This window comes from Manduca sexta, chromosome 23, assembly GCF_014839805.1.
Source record: "Manduca sexta isolate Smith_Timp_Sample1 chromosome 23, JHU_Msex_v1.0, whole genome shotgun sequence".
In the NCBI taxonomy this organism is placed as follows: Eukaryota; Metazoa; Arthropoda; class Insecta; order Lepidoptera; family Sphingidae; genus Manduca; species Manduca sexta.
This window is the reverse complement of record NC_051137.1, coordinates 7,046,127-7,064,820: the sequence shown is the minus strand read 5'-3', so window position 1 is coordinate 7,064,820 and position 18,694 is coordinate 7,046,127. Positions and strand designations below refer to the sequence as shown.

The 18,694-nt window shown below is 33.9% G+C and overlaps 1 protein-coding gene across 1 annotated transcript; it reads left to right on the top strand.

Annotated features, from left to right (window-relative positions):
- Positions 1 to 1,228: 1,228 nt before the first annotated feature.
- Positions 1,229 to 18,375, top strand: LOC115449389 (probable nuclear hormone receptor HR38). Its single transcript, XM_030177194.2, has 4 exons — positions 1,229 to 1,627; positions 13,272 to 13,348; positions 13,705 to 15,136; positions 15,513 to 18,375. Exons 1-4 carry the CDS (start codon positions 1,564 to 1,566, stop codon positions 15,779 to 15,781), a joined length of 1,842 nt encoding a protein of 613 aa, XP_030033054.2. The 5' UTR covers positions 1,229 to 1,563; the 3' UTR covers positions 15,782 to 18,375.
- The last annotated feature ends 319 nt before the right edge of the window (positions 18,376 to 18,694 follow it).

Below are 18,694 nucleotides of genomic sequence, written 5' to 3'. Positions count from 1 at the left end.
TTCAATGAACAAAACTAAAAAAAAATACAAATACGTGAGTTACTTATAAAATATTATCATGACTATATTCGAAACTATTTTATTTGACTGATTATAAATACTTAAAAGTATCTCTGTATTAAATATGAAACACCCAATCAGTGTAAGATCTTTTGACCTAGACAGAAGTGCTAGAGTCTCTTCCTAGACATACATGTCTTCAACTTGAAAGAGAAGGCTTGACTGGGCCCCATACAGAAAAAAAATATGAAGCGAACATGAAACATGAGCTTAATGCTGTATTTCGTATAATGCGTAAAATTTCTGATGACCCAATCACAACCCTAATCTAATGCCTGTTCATCGACTTCAAGGTTGATAGCACATCTATAAATTACTGACTCAAGTCAGTTTTTCTATTTTCTACTAAACTAGTTGTTGCTCGCGAATTCTAAAATTCAGTTATTTACTACAGAAATAAAATACTGAAATAAATATTAGTCTGTGTTTCCTGGGCATAGTCTATTCCAGTGCCAATTTTTTTCCAAATCAGTTTATCTGTTTCTGCGTTTAGTTCTAACAAACATACAAACTTCCAAACGCCCCAACATTTTCACAAAGTTTTGCACTTATAATATTAGTAAGAAGAATAATAAGATGATCCTGAAAAGTATAAGCTGAATTTTACTTTTTTTCTGGTATCGGTATTGCCGCCTTTTTCATGATTACGCTTGACCTAATCGTACATCCCATTACCTACCACATCTCATATCAAATATAAATCTCACTTAAAGTAGATATTCACCAATTTATTATATCCCTATGGCTATATCGGAAACGTAGTAATACAGGAATATTATAGAGCTTTTTCATCTCATTCATAATAGATGTTAAGTTTTGTAAATGTTGCACACCGTTTCATTTTGATTTTTAAATGATGGAACTGTAAGTAAATGATATTAGAAAGATTTTGTAATAAGTATTTGAAGTTATTGAAAAGCTGTGCAGACAACTGTCAGGAACGGCATGGCGTTCGGTCACAAGCACGGGCGCGGGCGTATGAAAGCTCCGTTCCGTACTAGCGATGCCGTTAGCGCAGGCTCGGGCGGGCGGCCGCGGAGGCCGGCGGGCGGCGGGCGGTCCGTGGGAGGTACCGTTAATGACGTCGCATCCGTGACGTCGCCGTGGTGACGTCAGGCGGCGCGATATAGCCACCAGCCTCGGCGGCGGCGGCCTCAGTAACGCACCGCCCGTTCGCCAGCGCGTACCTGCCTCCGCGCGCCCTCTCGCGATCTACCTACACGCAACTAACTGACTGAGTGAGTGAGTGCGCGTGCAGTGAGTGGAATGTGCTAGACCGCATGAGGATCCTGCTAAGCGAACTGGGTCTCTCCGGCGCGTGCCTCAGTCTGACCCTGGAGCCGCGCGCCACCTCGCTGGAACCCGAAAAGCCTGCGCCAGGTCAGCGCCCGTACAACGATACGCGATCCACTACTTCTGTGTTTATTTTCGCTTTCGTTGTGTAGAACCTCTGGGTGTATTGTAGACTGTGTGGAACTGTCGTGATGATGGCCATCGGCTAGAATGCGAGGTGCGTTGCTGACGCCCTCCAGCCAACACTGCGGCCTTAGACAATTCCAACACAAACGTACGTACCTATTTTTTATTTTATTTATTTTATCATTTTTTACGCTTATTATATTTTACTTACATCCTGATCCTAGATTTTTATTTATTATTTTATTGTGTCAGTTCAACCTTTTTATTGACTATCAAATGATCCGAAACTTAATTTAAATAACTAATAAAACACAAAAAAAATTATCTTTTTCTTAAAATTAACTTGAAACTTAGGAAACGTAAGTTACTATAACATAAAACCTACTTCATAACTACTTACCTTTGTTTCTCAATAAAAATAATCAATAAAAGATTACATTACGATAAAAAGGATATTTTTCTGCTTCGTTCTTCAATGGTACAACATACGGAAAAGTTGAATTACAAGTTTTGCCGCCTAAAAATAGATGTTTTTACAACTAGTGGATAAAGTATATTCAAAAGAATAATTAATTAACAGCATAATACAAAACGATATCGTAAGTACATCACACGGCTTAAAGGAATATTTTGGTGATTGCGCGATAGTTTAATAAGTATTTAGGTAGAACACAAACAAGTAATGGTGAAATACATTTCGACACGACCGCGACCAGTCGAAGATGATCCATGCCGTTTCTACTCTGCATATATTATAGCCGACGAACATATCACTAGTGTCATAATCGTAATATTCCGCCTCTCGTGAATATTTCACACGTGAAAAGTGTTTTTGTGTAGTGTGCAAAATTATCTACGAATTTGTTTCGGGGCATGTTAGGTAATACTGAGTATAAATGTGGGATGTTTATGTGGATCGAGTCCGAAGCCGATGGCATCAGCCGAAACTGCCTGCCGCAGCTATTTGCCCAATCGGTTGTCGCAACCGGCAGACGTTGCACCGGAGATGTGATGTGAGCCTGTGCAAATTGCTGTCGCAAACTCTATACTGCCGTAGTGTGTATCGTTCATTAGATCTGCTATTAGATGCACTTTAATGGTTAAGTTCAATAAGCAAAAAATCGTTTACAACATGTCATAAAAATATTGATTAGATTACAGGTATCGTAAATTAATAGAGAAGTGTAGCTTTGAACTACCTTTCCGGTAAACGGCAACGAACTTTCACTTTTATTCTTGTAGACACAGTATAGATTCATTTCGTTTAATGATACAGAATAGTTTTTCGTACATCTTATTGACAATTAATTTTTATTGCAAGTGAATGTACAAAAATACTTTAAATGAATACTGGCAAGTTAATAACTTATATGTTTAAAGTTTCTCTTATTTTTTATTACAGTTGTGGCAGGTATCGACATAAAAAGTTATTAACAAGTCACAATCTAAATACACAAATATAACTTTTGCTCACGGCGCCGCCTGCGCAAAAGTGCCATTGACCCGTGCGGTTCTTAGAGTAATCCCCGCTTAGCAGATGGTTACAAAACTAAAGGAAACTATACCATAAAGTCAATTATATCTTGAATCTGTATACCCTAAATATCGTAACATAGTAACCATATTATGCGAGAGATCTTTTACTTTTACATATTAAAATATAAATACCTACTAACATTTTTTGTAAGCGGCGCCACCCATGTGCTCGTCATTTTCCTTGTGAAAAAGTAATAAAATGTATCCTTGTTCCCAGAGATTATTCATTTTTTTTTATCGGTTGATTCGTTCAGATTAGAAAATCTGATGAAAGATCATAGAGATTCTGTTAATCGGATTCAGCATCTCGTTTAAAATTATAGTATGCATATGAATATGGAAAACTTAAATGCTTACCAAGTAATCTTAGATATTAATAAGCTGTTGGTACCAATCGTTTGTGTTAGGACATAATCGTTTTCTTCATAAAAGCGAGATTACGTCACGGTATCTAAAAATATTTGCATGAGGGAGGTATGAAAGCGGTTGTAGATAAGGGCGGGCGACGACGTCAGGTGCTACCGGCGGCAGCCGACAGCCGGCAGCCAGTGGCCTCGGCCTCTGCATCGCCCGTGACGTCACTAGCCGCGTTACGTCACGCATCGATCCGCGCGCTCCGTTTCAAGGACGACCTTGCTTGCCGCCCGACCGTCTACAGACTTCCTCTAACTTGGAACCGTATGCATACATAAAAAATATACAACTTTTGTGATCGTCAGCATTAAAAAATATGGGAACATAACATTCATAATAGATAGATATTTAAGGATATTTGACCACTAACGATATCCTTAATAGACAAATCCATAAAATAGCCCAATAAAAATGTAAATAATGACAGTATATCATTTTAATCTGTGTTATGTTGCAAAATGTCACATATTCGCTTAGGTATCTAAATGTCAAGACTTTATGGCTAGCAAGTGAATGACGAGACGCGCAAGTCGCCCTCTTGACGGTGAGCGCCACGCCTGCCCATAAACAGTAGTAACACAATCCAAGACTTAAAGGAAAAAGCTCTACATGTTACCGCACTGCTTTGATCAATCAGCATGTCTAGCACAGATAAGTTAACGATTTTATATTTAACTGGCATTATTTATATTCCATAATATGTGATATAGATAGCCAAATTCAATTAATTTTTCTCACTAATGTTTTATAACTACTGTGAAATCATAATTAAATACGAATCAAGGAACTATTCTCATAATATAATCTTCATAATATTTAATTCGTCTTATTTCCATCAAAAATGAACAATATATGTCTTACATATGTATAAATACGTTAGTTTCGTTATCAATGTCGTAAAATACTTTGTTCATTGTCTACAAATTTAGTCACAAGGAAGTTTCTATACTTATGATATCTAATCAGCCACGGATATTATAAGTTTGGACGTAAAGTTATCTAAACCCTTCAAACTAACAACTATCCTTTTTCCCTATTATATAGTAATCAAGTGCCACTTAACTAAACTGATACTTGTATTCGATGCGATCACCGAATACAAGTATCAGTTTAGTCAATCTGTGGTATTTCATATTTAAAAAATACTTTTCCATGAAAAGAGCGCGAGTGGTCAATAATAGTAGTTGTCAAATAACACCAATTGACTTAAAAATGAATTTAATGTTATGGCTGGTTAGGTGAAAAATGGCTACGCTAGTAAATCTAGAAAAAGAAATACTTAATAGCGGAAATAAGTTTTGTCTGCAACAAATTGTGATGTGACACGTTCCTTGTAGAATGTATAAATTGCTGTATTATAACATAGCTAAACTAATAAAGTTTACACAATAAGACCGCTATGTAAATATAAAGTATAGATAAGACATAAAACAATGTTTGATTACTTAAGTAATCGCCAATATTTGGTTTAAATATACGTGGTGTTGTGTAAAAAATAAATGGCTACTTCATAAAGAAAGTTTAGTTGTTTTAAGTAAGGTTGCGAGTAAATCCAAAGATCCGTTACGAAATTAGGATGGAAATAGGGAGAAACATTCGGGTAGCAACGCCGCGGCGGTGGCGAGGCTGGCGTGACGTCAACAACTGTGACGTCACACGCACGCTTCCTCAGCTCTCCCCTCGCCCCATGTCTAAGCGCTTTCATTTGAAGTATCCTACCGACTACTACCGCAGAATAGAATATACTATTATATGAAATAGTTTTTTTAATATATTTCTATATCTCACTTTGTGATGAATGATTTTTCAATGAATAATATTTATTGTAAAAACTCTTCATTATCTGTCATATATCTCCAATGGACACAAAGTAAAGAAAACTCTATAATAAATGAACTTTAAATAATTCTATCTGCCACGTAGGTTTAGATAATATCTATATTCTGCAAAATAAATGGAAACGTGCAAATATCTACAGGAACAACCAACCCCAATAAGGCTAGATTGGGCCCTGGGCCTTGGGCCATCCCATCTGTTTACAATACCTCAAGAACTCATTTATGAGAGTGTAGTGTTGTAATAAGACTTTTATACACAGTAAAAAAGTATGTAAACTTTTATAAATTATTGTCTAAACACACATAATCAAACAAATACATTATGTCAGACTTTAACTTAACTTAAAGTCATAAAAAGCATTACGAAATAAAGTTATGTCCACGAATAGATGGTTGATCTTGGAATATTTGTTGCATTTTATTGTTTAATTATTCAGGGAACTACGAAAAAACATTTCGTCACCGTATTATGTATACGCGGTTTGCTTACGTAAAACCGTTATGAGTGAAAACGTCACACAATGAAAAAGCTCGTAAACGCGACTCACTTACGTCTGCTTACGTAGTTCTTGTGTTAAGCGTAGTTAATACGTACAAGCACGGTAATCGATAAACCACACAAACACTACCATCTTGCCATCTATCGTTTAAAGTAAGAACGTTTTAGCGGGGTGGAACCGTGCGGTATTGTAAAGTAGAGGGTTTCGGCGCTAAAAGGTTCTTGTGAAATGTTACAAATAGTAGATGGCGTTAGTTAACTTAAAGTAGTAGAGTTTCTTCAACTGTTCGATCGTATAACAATTTTTCTGTCCTTGTTTGTTTATTGAAATTGTTTTTTTAGGAAGAATATTATTATTGTAACAAAGTTTCTGTGTTCTTTTAGTTTAATGTAAAAACTTAGCGTTAGTAAAAATCAATAGGGAAAGCAAATAAAATTTTCAGTATTTCACTCTGATAAATTAAGTTGCTTATTTGTGATCCGTGTTAAAGTGCACCCTGTGGTGCACTGGGGACTAGATAACTGAACAATTACATATTTAATTAGGATCTTATGCATACTTTTAAAAAAATGTTTATTAATTTGTAGATATTTAATTGGGATCTTAAGCACACTTATAAAAATTGTTTATTAATTTGAAATACATGTTACGTCCTGTGCAAAATGCGCATAGTGACTTGTACTGTTTTACATTCCGCACTAAACCGTAAACACATCCTCAACTCTAGTTCTGTTTATCTGTCACGGATACTTTCCTTCAAAGAACATTTATCTGAAACGATTGAGACTTACTTATCTATGACATAATTACGTCTCTCAGTTGTTTGATCCGACTTATTATCCCAAGTGATAGTCGTATATATAGATTACAGATAATTACAATGCCTAACATTCGCTTAAACATAAGAAATAATTATAATTAACTAGTTTTAATTATAATACTCGGTAGATGTTTTAAAAGTATGGTGAATTTTCAATTTTTTATTTCCTGAGGGCATTAAATCTCATCGAGCACGTATACATTATTCAGTTCTTTATTGCATTTTACTTATTATTAAGTATTAATAAAATACAATTTAATTTTAAGGAGAACAATTTATCTAAATAGTCTATATAAAATGCGTACAGGTAAAAGATAAAACCGATGGGCTGTCGGATCGATAAACGTAAGATTCCTTTAATGAAATAAATGAGCACTACGAAGGGATTTTTAGAAAGACGTTCTTAGACGTTAAAATAGTATGAAACTAAGTAACTTCTCAAAATTTACTATCAATTTTGTAAATTCTTTTACTAATAGGTGACTACATTAAACCTGAGTGCTATATAATACTATTTATTTCGAGAATAGGCGTGAACGCGAGGGGAGCCGCGATTAGCTCGTTACTAGTTAAAACATATTGAAAATAAAACATATTGCAATTAATCTTAGAAAACTAGAAAACAGAGCATTTTAAATTTAGAAAACTAGAACACTCAATTGACTACAACTTTGTGCCATTTTAAGAATAATTAAGTTGTCGGCCTAGTAGTTAAATTATTCAAACAAGCTAAATAATTAATAATTTTATATTAATATAAGTAATTGTTATCGTAACTTCACACCAAAGATGTAAAACTATTAGGCCTAAGAATTAAATTAGCCTGGTAGGTTAGCTAGGTTAGGGCTCATGTCCTCGCCGGTGAGGATCGCCACGCGTTCCCCTTTTATTTCCCCCTACTTGCCAGCCGAGCTGGTTACTTCGGTTTGTACCTTGTCTTTTGTATAAATTTTATCCCTAATTTAAAATGTCCATAGTTATATAAGTAATTTTAATAGTTGTTTAGAAATAATTATTATTCTTATTCTTTGTTTTGACGTATCATAAGTGCAACTTTGTTCGCCTACGTGATAATTAAAGTATTTTATTTTTTAATTTAATTAAAAAAATGAAATAATTGTCATTCATTTATAGTCACAGAAGCCTGCCTAAGAGCATTACATTACGTTATCAATACATCTTAACATAATTTGATGAATCTTCTTAGTAATTACCATATTATTGATTAGTTAACTAGATAGATTTACAATCTATTAATACAAATTACTATAACTTCATAGAAATATAGTTGTGTATTATTATCGACCACCTTTATAATGAAATCGCTTTTGTGATTGTGTGAGAAACAAGCCGCTACTAAACATTATCTCCAATACCTGAAACCCAAAGCGTCTAAAACAGTTTATTTATACATAAGTAATTACAAATAGTTTTAAACAACTAATTATGATATGCAATTCGAATAATTAATTCACTTATCAACTAACTGTCTCTTTTTGTTCATTATATTTATAATGTAAGCAGTAATAGTATGCTAAAAGTACTGTTATCAATTTTAAAATACAAGTTGTAAATCTTTTTCATACAATAAAGGGCTGAATATTCGTTATTGAGCCGAAGGAATGCCTAAGAGACGCTATCACAATAAAAGTAAAAAAATATCAGCAGTGTAAAGTCCGCTCCGAGGAGGTATTTTTAATTTTATTACCATTCATATTTTACTTGGAAGTGGTACTGTAGGTAATTGTTTTTAACTTTTGTAACGTTGGCTAATTGTATTGATCATTATTATACGCTATAACTTATTATGAAATTATAACGGTACAGTATTATATTATACAAAGTTATACATATTATGATATTATGTTATAAATATACAGATAAAAAAAAATATGAGTGGTAGCTTTTGCTCGCCACTACTCTTCACGTGAATATTCTTACCCAACGGCCGAACCGTGTGAAGTAAAAATAAATAAAGCATTTAATAATACAATTCAGTAAAATGTAAAATTAAAGATGATTACAACTAATCTTAATTAAATAAAACTCAAGAGCTTGGAAAATAAATTACATCGCGAGTTAACGGTTTAGCAAAGATAACAAAGAGCTTTAAAGCTTAGCTTGCAACTATCCCGTAAATAGCCTTCAGGCAAAATTATCCAACGATAAATTGATTGTAAAAAATATAATGGTTACCCTTAGATATTGCAAAATAATATCTATAATGGATATGTTTTCATTTGTAGAGGCTACGAATACTTTTAAAGTATGAATGTTATAGGTACCCTGCGGAAAACAACTCACTATTTCCACAGGTTAATCTCGTTTGGAGCTAGATCTGTGTACGCGATTGTAAAGTATTTCACACTATGTAAACGTATATATGTATGTGTGGACCTAGTGATGTATAAAAATAATAATTGAGCATAAAAAGCTATATAGAATGTGTTTATGCGACGACCTTCGCGGCGCAGCGGCCTAGGAGCCGCTTGCGACGCAAGAGACGGCATGTTTGACTACATACCATGACAAATATTTATTTAAACTATGGGCGTTTGTATTAAATCTGGATATCTTACGCTTCTAATGAACTTCCTGGTGTGATAATTGATACTAATTTTAGACAAAATTATAACGAGTCAAACTAATTATTTATATGTTATAAAATCGGCCACAAATCTTAACAACTTATAAATAAATCTTAGTTGATTTGATTCCATACATATTAAAACATTTAAAATAATTGTGCGAAGCATTTTATAATTCTTCTTGCGAAGTAACGTCCCTCTTTGCATGGAGTTTTAAAAGTCGAACTAATTTCCAGTAGTGAAATAAACTTGTGTGGTTCATCTGGTATGAACATATTTTTATCTAACATTTATAAAAACATATTTTTTTTATAAAGTTTTATGTCCAAACTATAATTAGCCAGCCTGGAAGGTGAGCTATAGATATTCCTGGGATAAACGGACTCCTCACTCCATGTTTCAAATAATTAATTACAGTTCAAGTTCATTTTTGGATAAGCCCAAAGAATCATCAAAGTGAAAGAATAAAACCCTAGGTGCTTAATGTTAAAATTATTCTAGACTGCACATTACATACCTACTGTAGGTTTTATGCAACTGGTTATTTAAGTAGATTTAGATAAAAAATATATTAAATCACTATCCGACGGTAGATGTTGTTCTATTCTAATTCATAAACGAAAATTGTTGACATTATGTAGGTTAGCTATAATAAAATTCTAAGAACCATTTTAAACAAATTCATTTCAGTTTGCTCATATTATTTCATTGAAGTTATACTTATTTATTAAAAAAAAATGATTATATTCAAACCGGTGAACCGATTTAACTAAAATAGTGTGAAATTAAGATAGCTCTCTAAGGGTAGGGCCTTAGATCACAGACGATATTGATCGATAATATTTAGTCTAGCAACGCCAATTTCCTTTCCACCTTAGGAACGATCACAATAATCATATCGGCAGATGCCACAAAAGGCAGCTAGACATACGTGTTTTACATTTTCGTTGCACATGCTTTGCTAACAGATTTGGTAAGAAGGCATGGAAATCGACAAGAATATAACGGTTCGTACGCTAGGAGTGCTACCATTAAAAGCACGAGTCAAATCAAAGAATAATATCTAAAATAAGACTTATAAATAACTATAAATACTTAGGTACGAAATATTATGTAATGTAAAATTGGAGGCTGTATGTATTTAATTCATTGTAAGAATACATAGAATAATGCTTGTGTCTAGATTCCTTTGTCAAAGAAAAAATTGTAGATTATATGTATAGCTCCTTTGTCAGCATAAATTAATAAATTTGACTTCTTGTTTGCCTTGCCAATCGATTTTTTAATAGAAATTGTCTATACTTAATCTCATCTATAACACTGAGTGATGTATAAATTAAGATATAGTTTTTTAGCTTAAATTAATTTTAATTATTTTAATAAACTCACAACGTTATCCCGGATGTTACAAAGACATAATTATAAAGTTTGCGGCATATTTCGCACAAAATTAAACTCACGCTGGGCAACTTACTTATATTTTTCAAATTTAACAGCTAACTAAATTGTAATCCTTTGACATGAACTCAAGAAAAAAATTTAGGGGTTACACGGGAATGGAACCCAAGTCGACTCTTGTCCTCCAAATCTATTTAGCTGCTAAAGAACCGAGGCGATAACAACAATATTCAATAAATTTGTTTAACCTAAAACATATCATATATTAATTATATTGTAAAATAGAATATGGTGATAATACTTTTTATTCAAAACTTTCAAGGTCAAGGTCATCCTAATTGTTATGTTTATATGATTGTCTGTCTGCCATTAACGTTCTCAATTTTTCGTCTCTTTAAGTGACTTTTTGGACAAAAAAGGAAACTTTCATTAATACTTTAAGTTGATTATGTATTTTTATTTAGACTAATCGTTTAAAAAAATTTGCCTTCTGTTACGTTAAATTTTTTAAGCTTCTATCCCTTTAGAGTTAAGATTAACGAAGGAAGAAGAAACTAATGAAGCTTTACCTATACAGATTTTGGAAACAATGAGCTTTGTTTATATTTATGTTTTATAACTAATTGAAACTTAATAATGATACTAAAAATAAGAATGCTAATTTAATGCATCCAGACATCGTAACTTCAGAACCGAGCCGAACTCCAACATTACCGCGTATAAAAGGATAAAAAGATAAAGCATAACTCTCAGTGTGGACTGGGTAACGGATTCAACATATTTGAAAACGAACTCGATAAATTTAAAGTGCAGGACACATTCTAAACTATATCAAGTCAACAACTTCGTAAGTGCATAGTTGCAATTATTAACGTTTCCCGAACAAGGAACGTAATAGAAATTCCTTTGAAAACAAACAATTTCGTATTGATTGGCTCATGTCACGTATCATTCTGGCCATTCGTGCTATTACCGTTGACACTACGCGTAACGTACCTTGTAACTGTACTCAATGATTGGCTGTTTTTACGGGAGTGCGCAGTGGATCAGGGCGTAACGTAGCACCACATATTGCAAATAAAGAAATACACAGATAATGGTGTTTTTGCTCATGCTCGGGCTCTCTTCAGCGTACGGCTACGATTTTTGGACACAGCCTAATGTAGAGAAATGACATAACACGATGGTTATCTTTTATACATTACTAGTTTTTGCTCGCGGCTCCACCTGCGTGAAAAGTTTACACGAGATAAAAACAACCTATGTCCTTCCCAAGGTCTCAAAATATCTTCATACTTCATTTCAGCGAAATCGATTCAGTTGTTCAGCCGTAAAAGTGTAACATACTGACAGAATTACTTTCACATTTCTATTATAGGTTGTCATAAAACAAAATCACAATTTAGGAAGATCCCAATGTAGGGACGATAAAAAACATCGATTATTTGTCACTACTTCCAGAGTTTTGCGATGTGAAGTTTATATATTTATGTTTACATATAATGAATTAAATATTATTACTAAGAAAAGAATACCATTTATACACCGCGAATAATCGGAATATTAGATTTGACCTTGGTGTTTTTGAATTATAAAGAAGTGTCTTATCGTATTCATCGTAAAGAATAATAATTATAATACTTACAATCTAATTATTATTTTATATGTGTAATTTTGCTAATATTTCCTGTTCAATCGTTAATATTTCTACCCACTTCCACTATTACGTTTAGAGTGCATTTAGGTAAAATTGCCATACTTTCAAGTCAAAGTCTTCTTTTCTTTCAAAGTGCGTCCTTTGTATTCTTTGAACACTCTTTATCTTAAAAATATGTTTAACGAAGGCAGTAGTACAACGATAAAACAGTCCTAATATAAAAGTCATAATATTATTAATAAATGCTGTATGGCATTACTTAGAACGGTTTTTAAACGAAAAATTATATAAAAGTATAATGTTTTATAAAATTGTTTCAACTGGTACATCTATAAATAACAAAAGCTGTTGTTTTGTTTATAGCTTAATAAGGCCGAAATTAATGGTTCTATGCATAATAGAAATTGCAAATGCCACTGATTTCATAACCTCCCGAGGGAACCATCGCTTTTTCGCCCTAAAAATTCTACCACCAAGCAACTAGTCAAACATGGACTTAAAGCAATAGTAATATAGTTCAAATTAGTGTACTATATTGTTTATTGTTGTACCATTACGATATTGTAGCCCACCGACGTGTATACATAGGATTCAATTTTCTGGGCGTGGCGAATCAAGCACCGTGATACAATGTATTCAAAACGCCAATATTTGGTCGACAAAACTGCCGTATAAATAGAAGAACTTTCTTTGATATCGTCACTTTATTAGAGGGACGCCAACCCTCCGGCACTATCCAAAGCAATAGCGAGAACACAATATATCGATTAGTAAATTACGTGTGTAGTGAAGAAAGAATCAAAGTATGTTCGCCGAGGGTAAATATAAATAATGCAAGGCTAGAATAGCGTGATAGTTCAAAGGATTCTACTGTCGATTCCATATGTACCGTATAACCATCGCTATCTACCCTTCTGTTCGAGTTTTCAAGCGTAACAACGTAAAATTTATCCTTCAAATATAAATAAAATACATATTATTAATTAAAATATTGTGTTATGGTGTGTAATGTCTAACGTAATATTTTTACGATTGTTACAGGGCCGAGCGCCATAGGGTCGCGCTCGCCAAGCGCTTTCACAACCAACTCCTCCAGCATGCTACTGCTGCAGACACACGTAAGGAATATATTATTTATTGTCATGTTATAATTTTTTTGCCATGTCCATATATCATGTAATAAATATTTTTTATTTCAATATTTGAAGCGATATAAATAAGTGCTTTCATTTAAAGAAACTTTAATGGCGAATCGATTTTAACACCTTTTAATTATCATAGGTAATAAATAAAGTATTAGAACACCTGGTATAATTATAAAACGGGCGGTGATTCGATTTTTAAAACAATCATACCTATATCTATGCGATCTAAATGAGGCCGCTATTGGCTTGTCACGGCCGCCCCAGTCGACAAACCACCGCCTACCATTGCGACGCCTCCAATATCGATTATCATTTCATTTCTATTGCAGAGCAACTACGGTTCGTCCTTTACTGATCTACTGTCACCGCAATATCAAGAAGATTCTTCTGAAATCTTAGAAGAAAATCTTGATCCGTTTCCTGACGTTGAATTCCACGCTCCCGTCGCTCCTGAGATCAAGTCGCATCGCGCCACTCCCTTGAGTGAAGCCTCTTCGCCGACGCTCGGCCCAGCGTTACCAAGCTTCGAAGAAACGTATTCAGTTCGTTACCCAAAACAAGAAATGGCAGAATTCGGTATTAAAATGGATGAAGACTGTTACAACGTTAGCGCATACTCTCATCAAGGCCACGCCTCAACTCAACTGCTATACCAATATCATCAGCCGACTATTCCTTATGTTCCATCTACTTACTACGCACCACCTCAACCGTGCAGTCCTACCTTCGACACCGGTGGTGTAACGCCAAATCAAGATTCTTATTCGCTGCCATCTTACCCGAGCTCCGTGGATCTTCATGTGACTAGTGAACAAGCAGCCAGACAACGACGATCATCATTACCCGTGCAGAGATCGGAATCTAGTAGTTCTAATGATAGCCCGAAAGTACATGGCGGTAGAGTCCACTGCATGCAAGCGTCGGCGCCCAGTTCGGCGTCCAGTTCACCCGGGGTAGCTCCGCCAGAAGGCAGCGGACCACGAGCCGCTCCATCGTCACCAAGCCAACTTTGTGCTGTTTGTGGCGACACCGCCGCTTGCCAACATTATGGTGTACGGACTTGTGAGGGATGCAAAGGATTCTTCAAGAGAACTGTTCAAAAAGGTTCGAAATATGTTTGTTTAGCCGAAAAATCTTGCCCAGTGGACAAAAGGAGGCGGAATAGATGTCAATTTTGTCGATTTCAAAAATGTCTTGCAGTTGGAATGGTTAAAGAGGTGGTAAGAACGGATTCACTAAAAGGAAGACGTGGCCGACTGCCATCTAAACCAAAATGTCCTCAAGAATCACCTCCGAGTCCACCAATATCACTTATAACAGCTCTTGTCAGAGCTCATGTGGATACATCGCCAGATTTTGCCAACCTCGACTACTCCCAGTATCGCGAGCCGAACACTATGGAACCACCGATGTCAGATTTAGAAGTGATTCAACAATTTTATTCTCTTTTAACAACATCAATTGACATGATCAAGGTGTTTGCTGAGAAAGTACCCGGTTATGGTGAATTGTGCGTAGAAGATCGCGAGCAATTATTTGCGTCAGCACGTTTAGAGCTGTTTGTATTGCGATTAGCCTACCGCACACGCCCCGAAGATACGAAACTGACTTTCTGCAACGGCCTCGTACTCGACAAACGACAATGCCAGCGCTCCTTCGGAGATTGGCTGCATGCTGTGTTGGACTTCAGCAATACTTTGCACTCCATGGACATCGATATCTCCACATTCGCATGTCTCTGCGCGCTGACACTTATTACAGGTTGGTTTTTTTTTAACTTAACCCACCTTTACCTAATAAGTACATGTTCAATAGATATTGTAGGTACGCAAAAAATGACTGTAATACTATAATATATGTTACTAAACTATTTTACTGATTTGATTAAAAGATAATAATATTATGTGCTCACAAAGTTATTACGTATCTACAATATAAAAAAATTACAAGATACTATTTACTCAAAAATAAATAAAAAAAAAACACAATTTTATTTAACATTTGCCCTTTTTGCTGTTACGAATAACAACTCGTACAAAATTAGGTAGATACATTTTACACATTAAATGCTATGACAATTGATCGCTCGCTACATTGTGCTCCAAACGTAACATAACATTTTTTTTATTGTTAACAGAGAGACATGGTTTAAAAGAACCTCATCGTGTAGAACAACTGCAGATGAAAATTATTGGATGTTTACGAGCACACATGCCGGGCAGCAGCAGCGGCCCCGGCGGTGGCGTCAGCAGCGCTCCGCACTTCAGCCGCGTGCTCGGCGCTCTGCCAGAGCTGCGCTCCTTGTCCGTGCAAGGCCTGCAGCGCATCTTCTACCTAAAACTAGAAGACCTCGTACCAGCGCCGCCTCTCATCGAGAACATGTTCCGCGCCAGCCTACCCTTCTAAGATATGTTAGAATTTCTCGAGGACCTTTTCCGCCTTCGACACACATTCTCCTTTCGTCTTTAGAGCCGACTCCGTTATTTTTGTAAGTGTTTAGTATAAAAAATATTTTTCTAGAGACTAATTAAAAATTTTACAGGACGCGATCTCCCACGGAATCGGTTCGTGCTAATTATATGAGATTAATTTTAAGTACCTATACACAATGACAATCATACCGCATAAATACTAAGCTAAGATTAATTTATTGAGAACATTTAGGAATATGTATTTGGGTGTGATTTCATTTAATCGTGTAATGTTGTGTATTTAGTAGTCTGCATTTGAGTTACCGCTCGTGATCAATGGCATCTTGTCGTACAAATATTCCTATGTTATTTACTTACGTATTATTTAGATAAGAAAAATCTAGTCACAAGACTTAGTAATATAAAATGACAACCCGTATACAGACGGGCTTATAGATTATAATATAGGACATTTTACTTATTAAAAAATAGGCATTTAATGTCCTTTTTGTACGAATGTGAATGTTAGTATCGCGCGTCAAGACTCGATTGATCGGTGCTGGTCAATGTTGATCCCAGTTCCATCAACTGAGGTCGAATCGTATCGCGCGACAGAGTGTGATTATTGGCGTCACAAAACACGTCAAATGGAATGTTGGAAGTTACCTTTTAGTTATAAATTATTTAATAATTTTAGACGCTAGAACAATAAGTAATATTTTGTTACGACAATTATATACAGCCATAGAAAAAGTTCAGCATTATTTGAAATACCACTTACATGTAATTTATTCTCTAATCCTACAAAGTGTCTTAAAGAGTACCTTTGTAAGTAGGTAGTGTTAGAAATCCTCTATTGTACTGTTGTGACCTTTTTTCTAAAGCTATTAAAATACATGTCATGTAATGTATATATTGGTATAATTGCTAAAACATATCACTTGACTATATATAAAAGGGTATAATGGCTTTATATTGCTATTTATAACAAACCCTACCAAGTTGAAAGTAGGTAAAAAACCCAGAATATTTAACAGTAAAAATAATTTACTCTTCTTTCTAATAAATATTACTTATTAAATATAAGCTTGGCATTTTATTTGGTATAAAAAAATAGCATTAATGAGTAGGCCATTTATTTCCTATTTTAATAGGCATATCTAAACAGTACCTTAACAATAATAATGCCTGTACAACTTGACAAAATATTATAATCATTAACGTATTTAGAATATTTTCCTTTGTCGGACCAATTACTAAAATCCATCAGGGAAGGAATTAGATAGGAATATTATTCAAATATATATATATTATATATCTTTAAAACTTCAATTAGGTACATCTGAATGTGTGATGAATCTATTTGTATGTTTGTATTGAAATTATATGAATGTTGCCTTTTATATTAACCTACATATATAATATGTAGTATTCATAACGCAGTGAACGTATGGAAGATCCCTATTTTACATAATAATATTTTATGCAAAGATAGGTAAAGAATAAACTATACTAGGTCCTATCAGAACACGACGCTGGAATGAACGACATTTTCCGCCGTCTTGACGTCCAAGTTACCCTAAGAGACTGTTCTTAAAATAATGAAAATAAATTGTTGAAATACATAATAATTATAATATAACTGATGTTATTCGACTTAAAGGTACTTTACCTAAACCTGTGTATTTAGTGTTAGAATTATAAATCATGCGTAAAAATTAATAATTTTACATGTTTGATATATGTGTATGTTGTGAATGTATGCGTAGGTACCTATTCATAATGCTGGACTTTTTACATAAATGCTGTGCTACTCCTTTTACGATTAATTTTATAGATTTCTAAGTATAAAACAAATTTGATACATTTAAAAGTGTTACATGTTTCTTAACTCATGGACCTAAGTACTATACCTACTTACTTACGTTGCATTTTTATCTAGGCGCATCACCTTCCGCGGCTGTAATACGACGTTCAGATTATTTTATATAAGGTTTTTTAACGATGTATTATTGTATTAACAATATCACCGAATTATGTAATTTATTTAATAATATCTATACACCGATATCTTCCATTCAATCACTACAGATTTAAACATTAATATAATGCATTTTATATTTGAATAAGATATACTTTAATATTAATTTTATTACAGTAGATAATTGACCATTTTTTACAGTATGTACATTGTAATAAATTTAATTTTCAATTGATGTTGTACAAACACTACAAACAACTTCCTAATTTTAAACTTTATTGTCTTACCATATTCATGCCCAAAATCAATAGCTAGTAAGTATGTGGTCTTTCACCTAACTCTGTTATTTAATGTAAATGAACCAATTTCCTTTGTGACGCCTTAAATAAATATATATTGGCAACAATGTTAACGTATTATAAGTAGGTATTATCATGCTTAGGTTTTGCTCTTCTACAATAATATTCCTTATACTCTTTGTAATGAAATGCATTTCTTTATGTCTCACAATAGATTAATAATTGTGCTTTTGTTAATCTTAATGTTACACTTTTTTATTTTGTAAATATTTCTTTGAAATAATAATTAAACGCAAATGCGTTTATGAATCTGCAGTTTTAATTTTACACACAATACGAACCCCCGTAATATACTTACTGTAAGATACTAACTACTATGGTATAATATAACTATTTAATAGTTACTGAGAATTAATGACGTAAGAAAGTACGGTAAGCAAATCTATTTCAAATTAAGGGGATTAATAAAAAAATAAGGGGAGTAAAACAAGGGATGAATGTAAAGCGATCCTGATGGAAAAATAATCCTGAATACTGAAACCGAACAAAATAATATTTTTTTATCGTAAATGACCGAATTTACAATTTCAATGGTTACAAATTACAAGCTTATTATAAAAACAAAAAA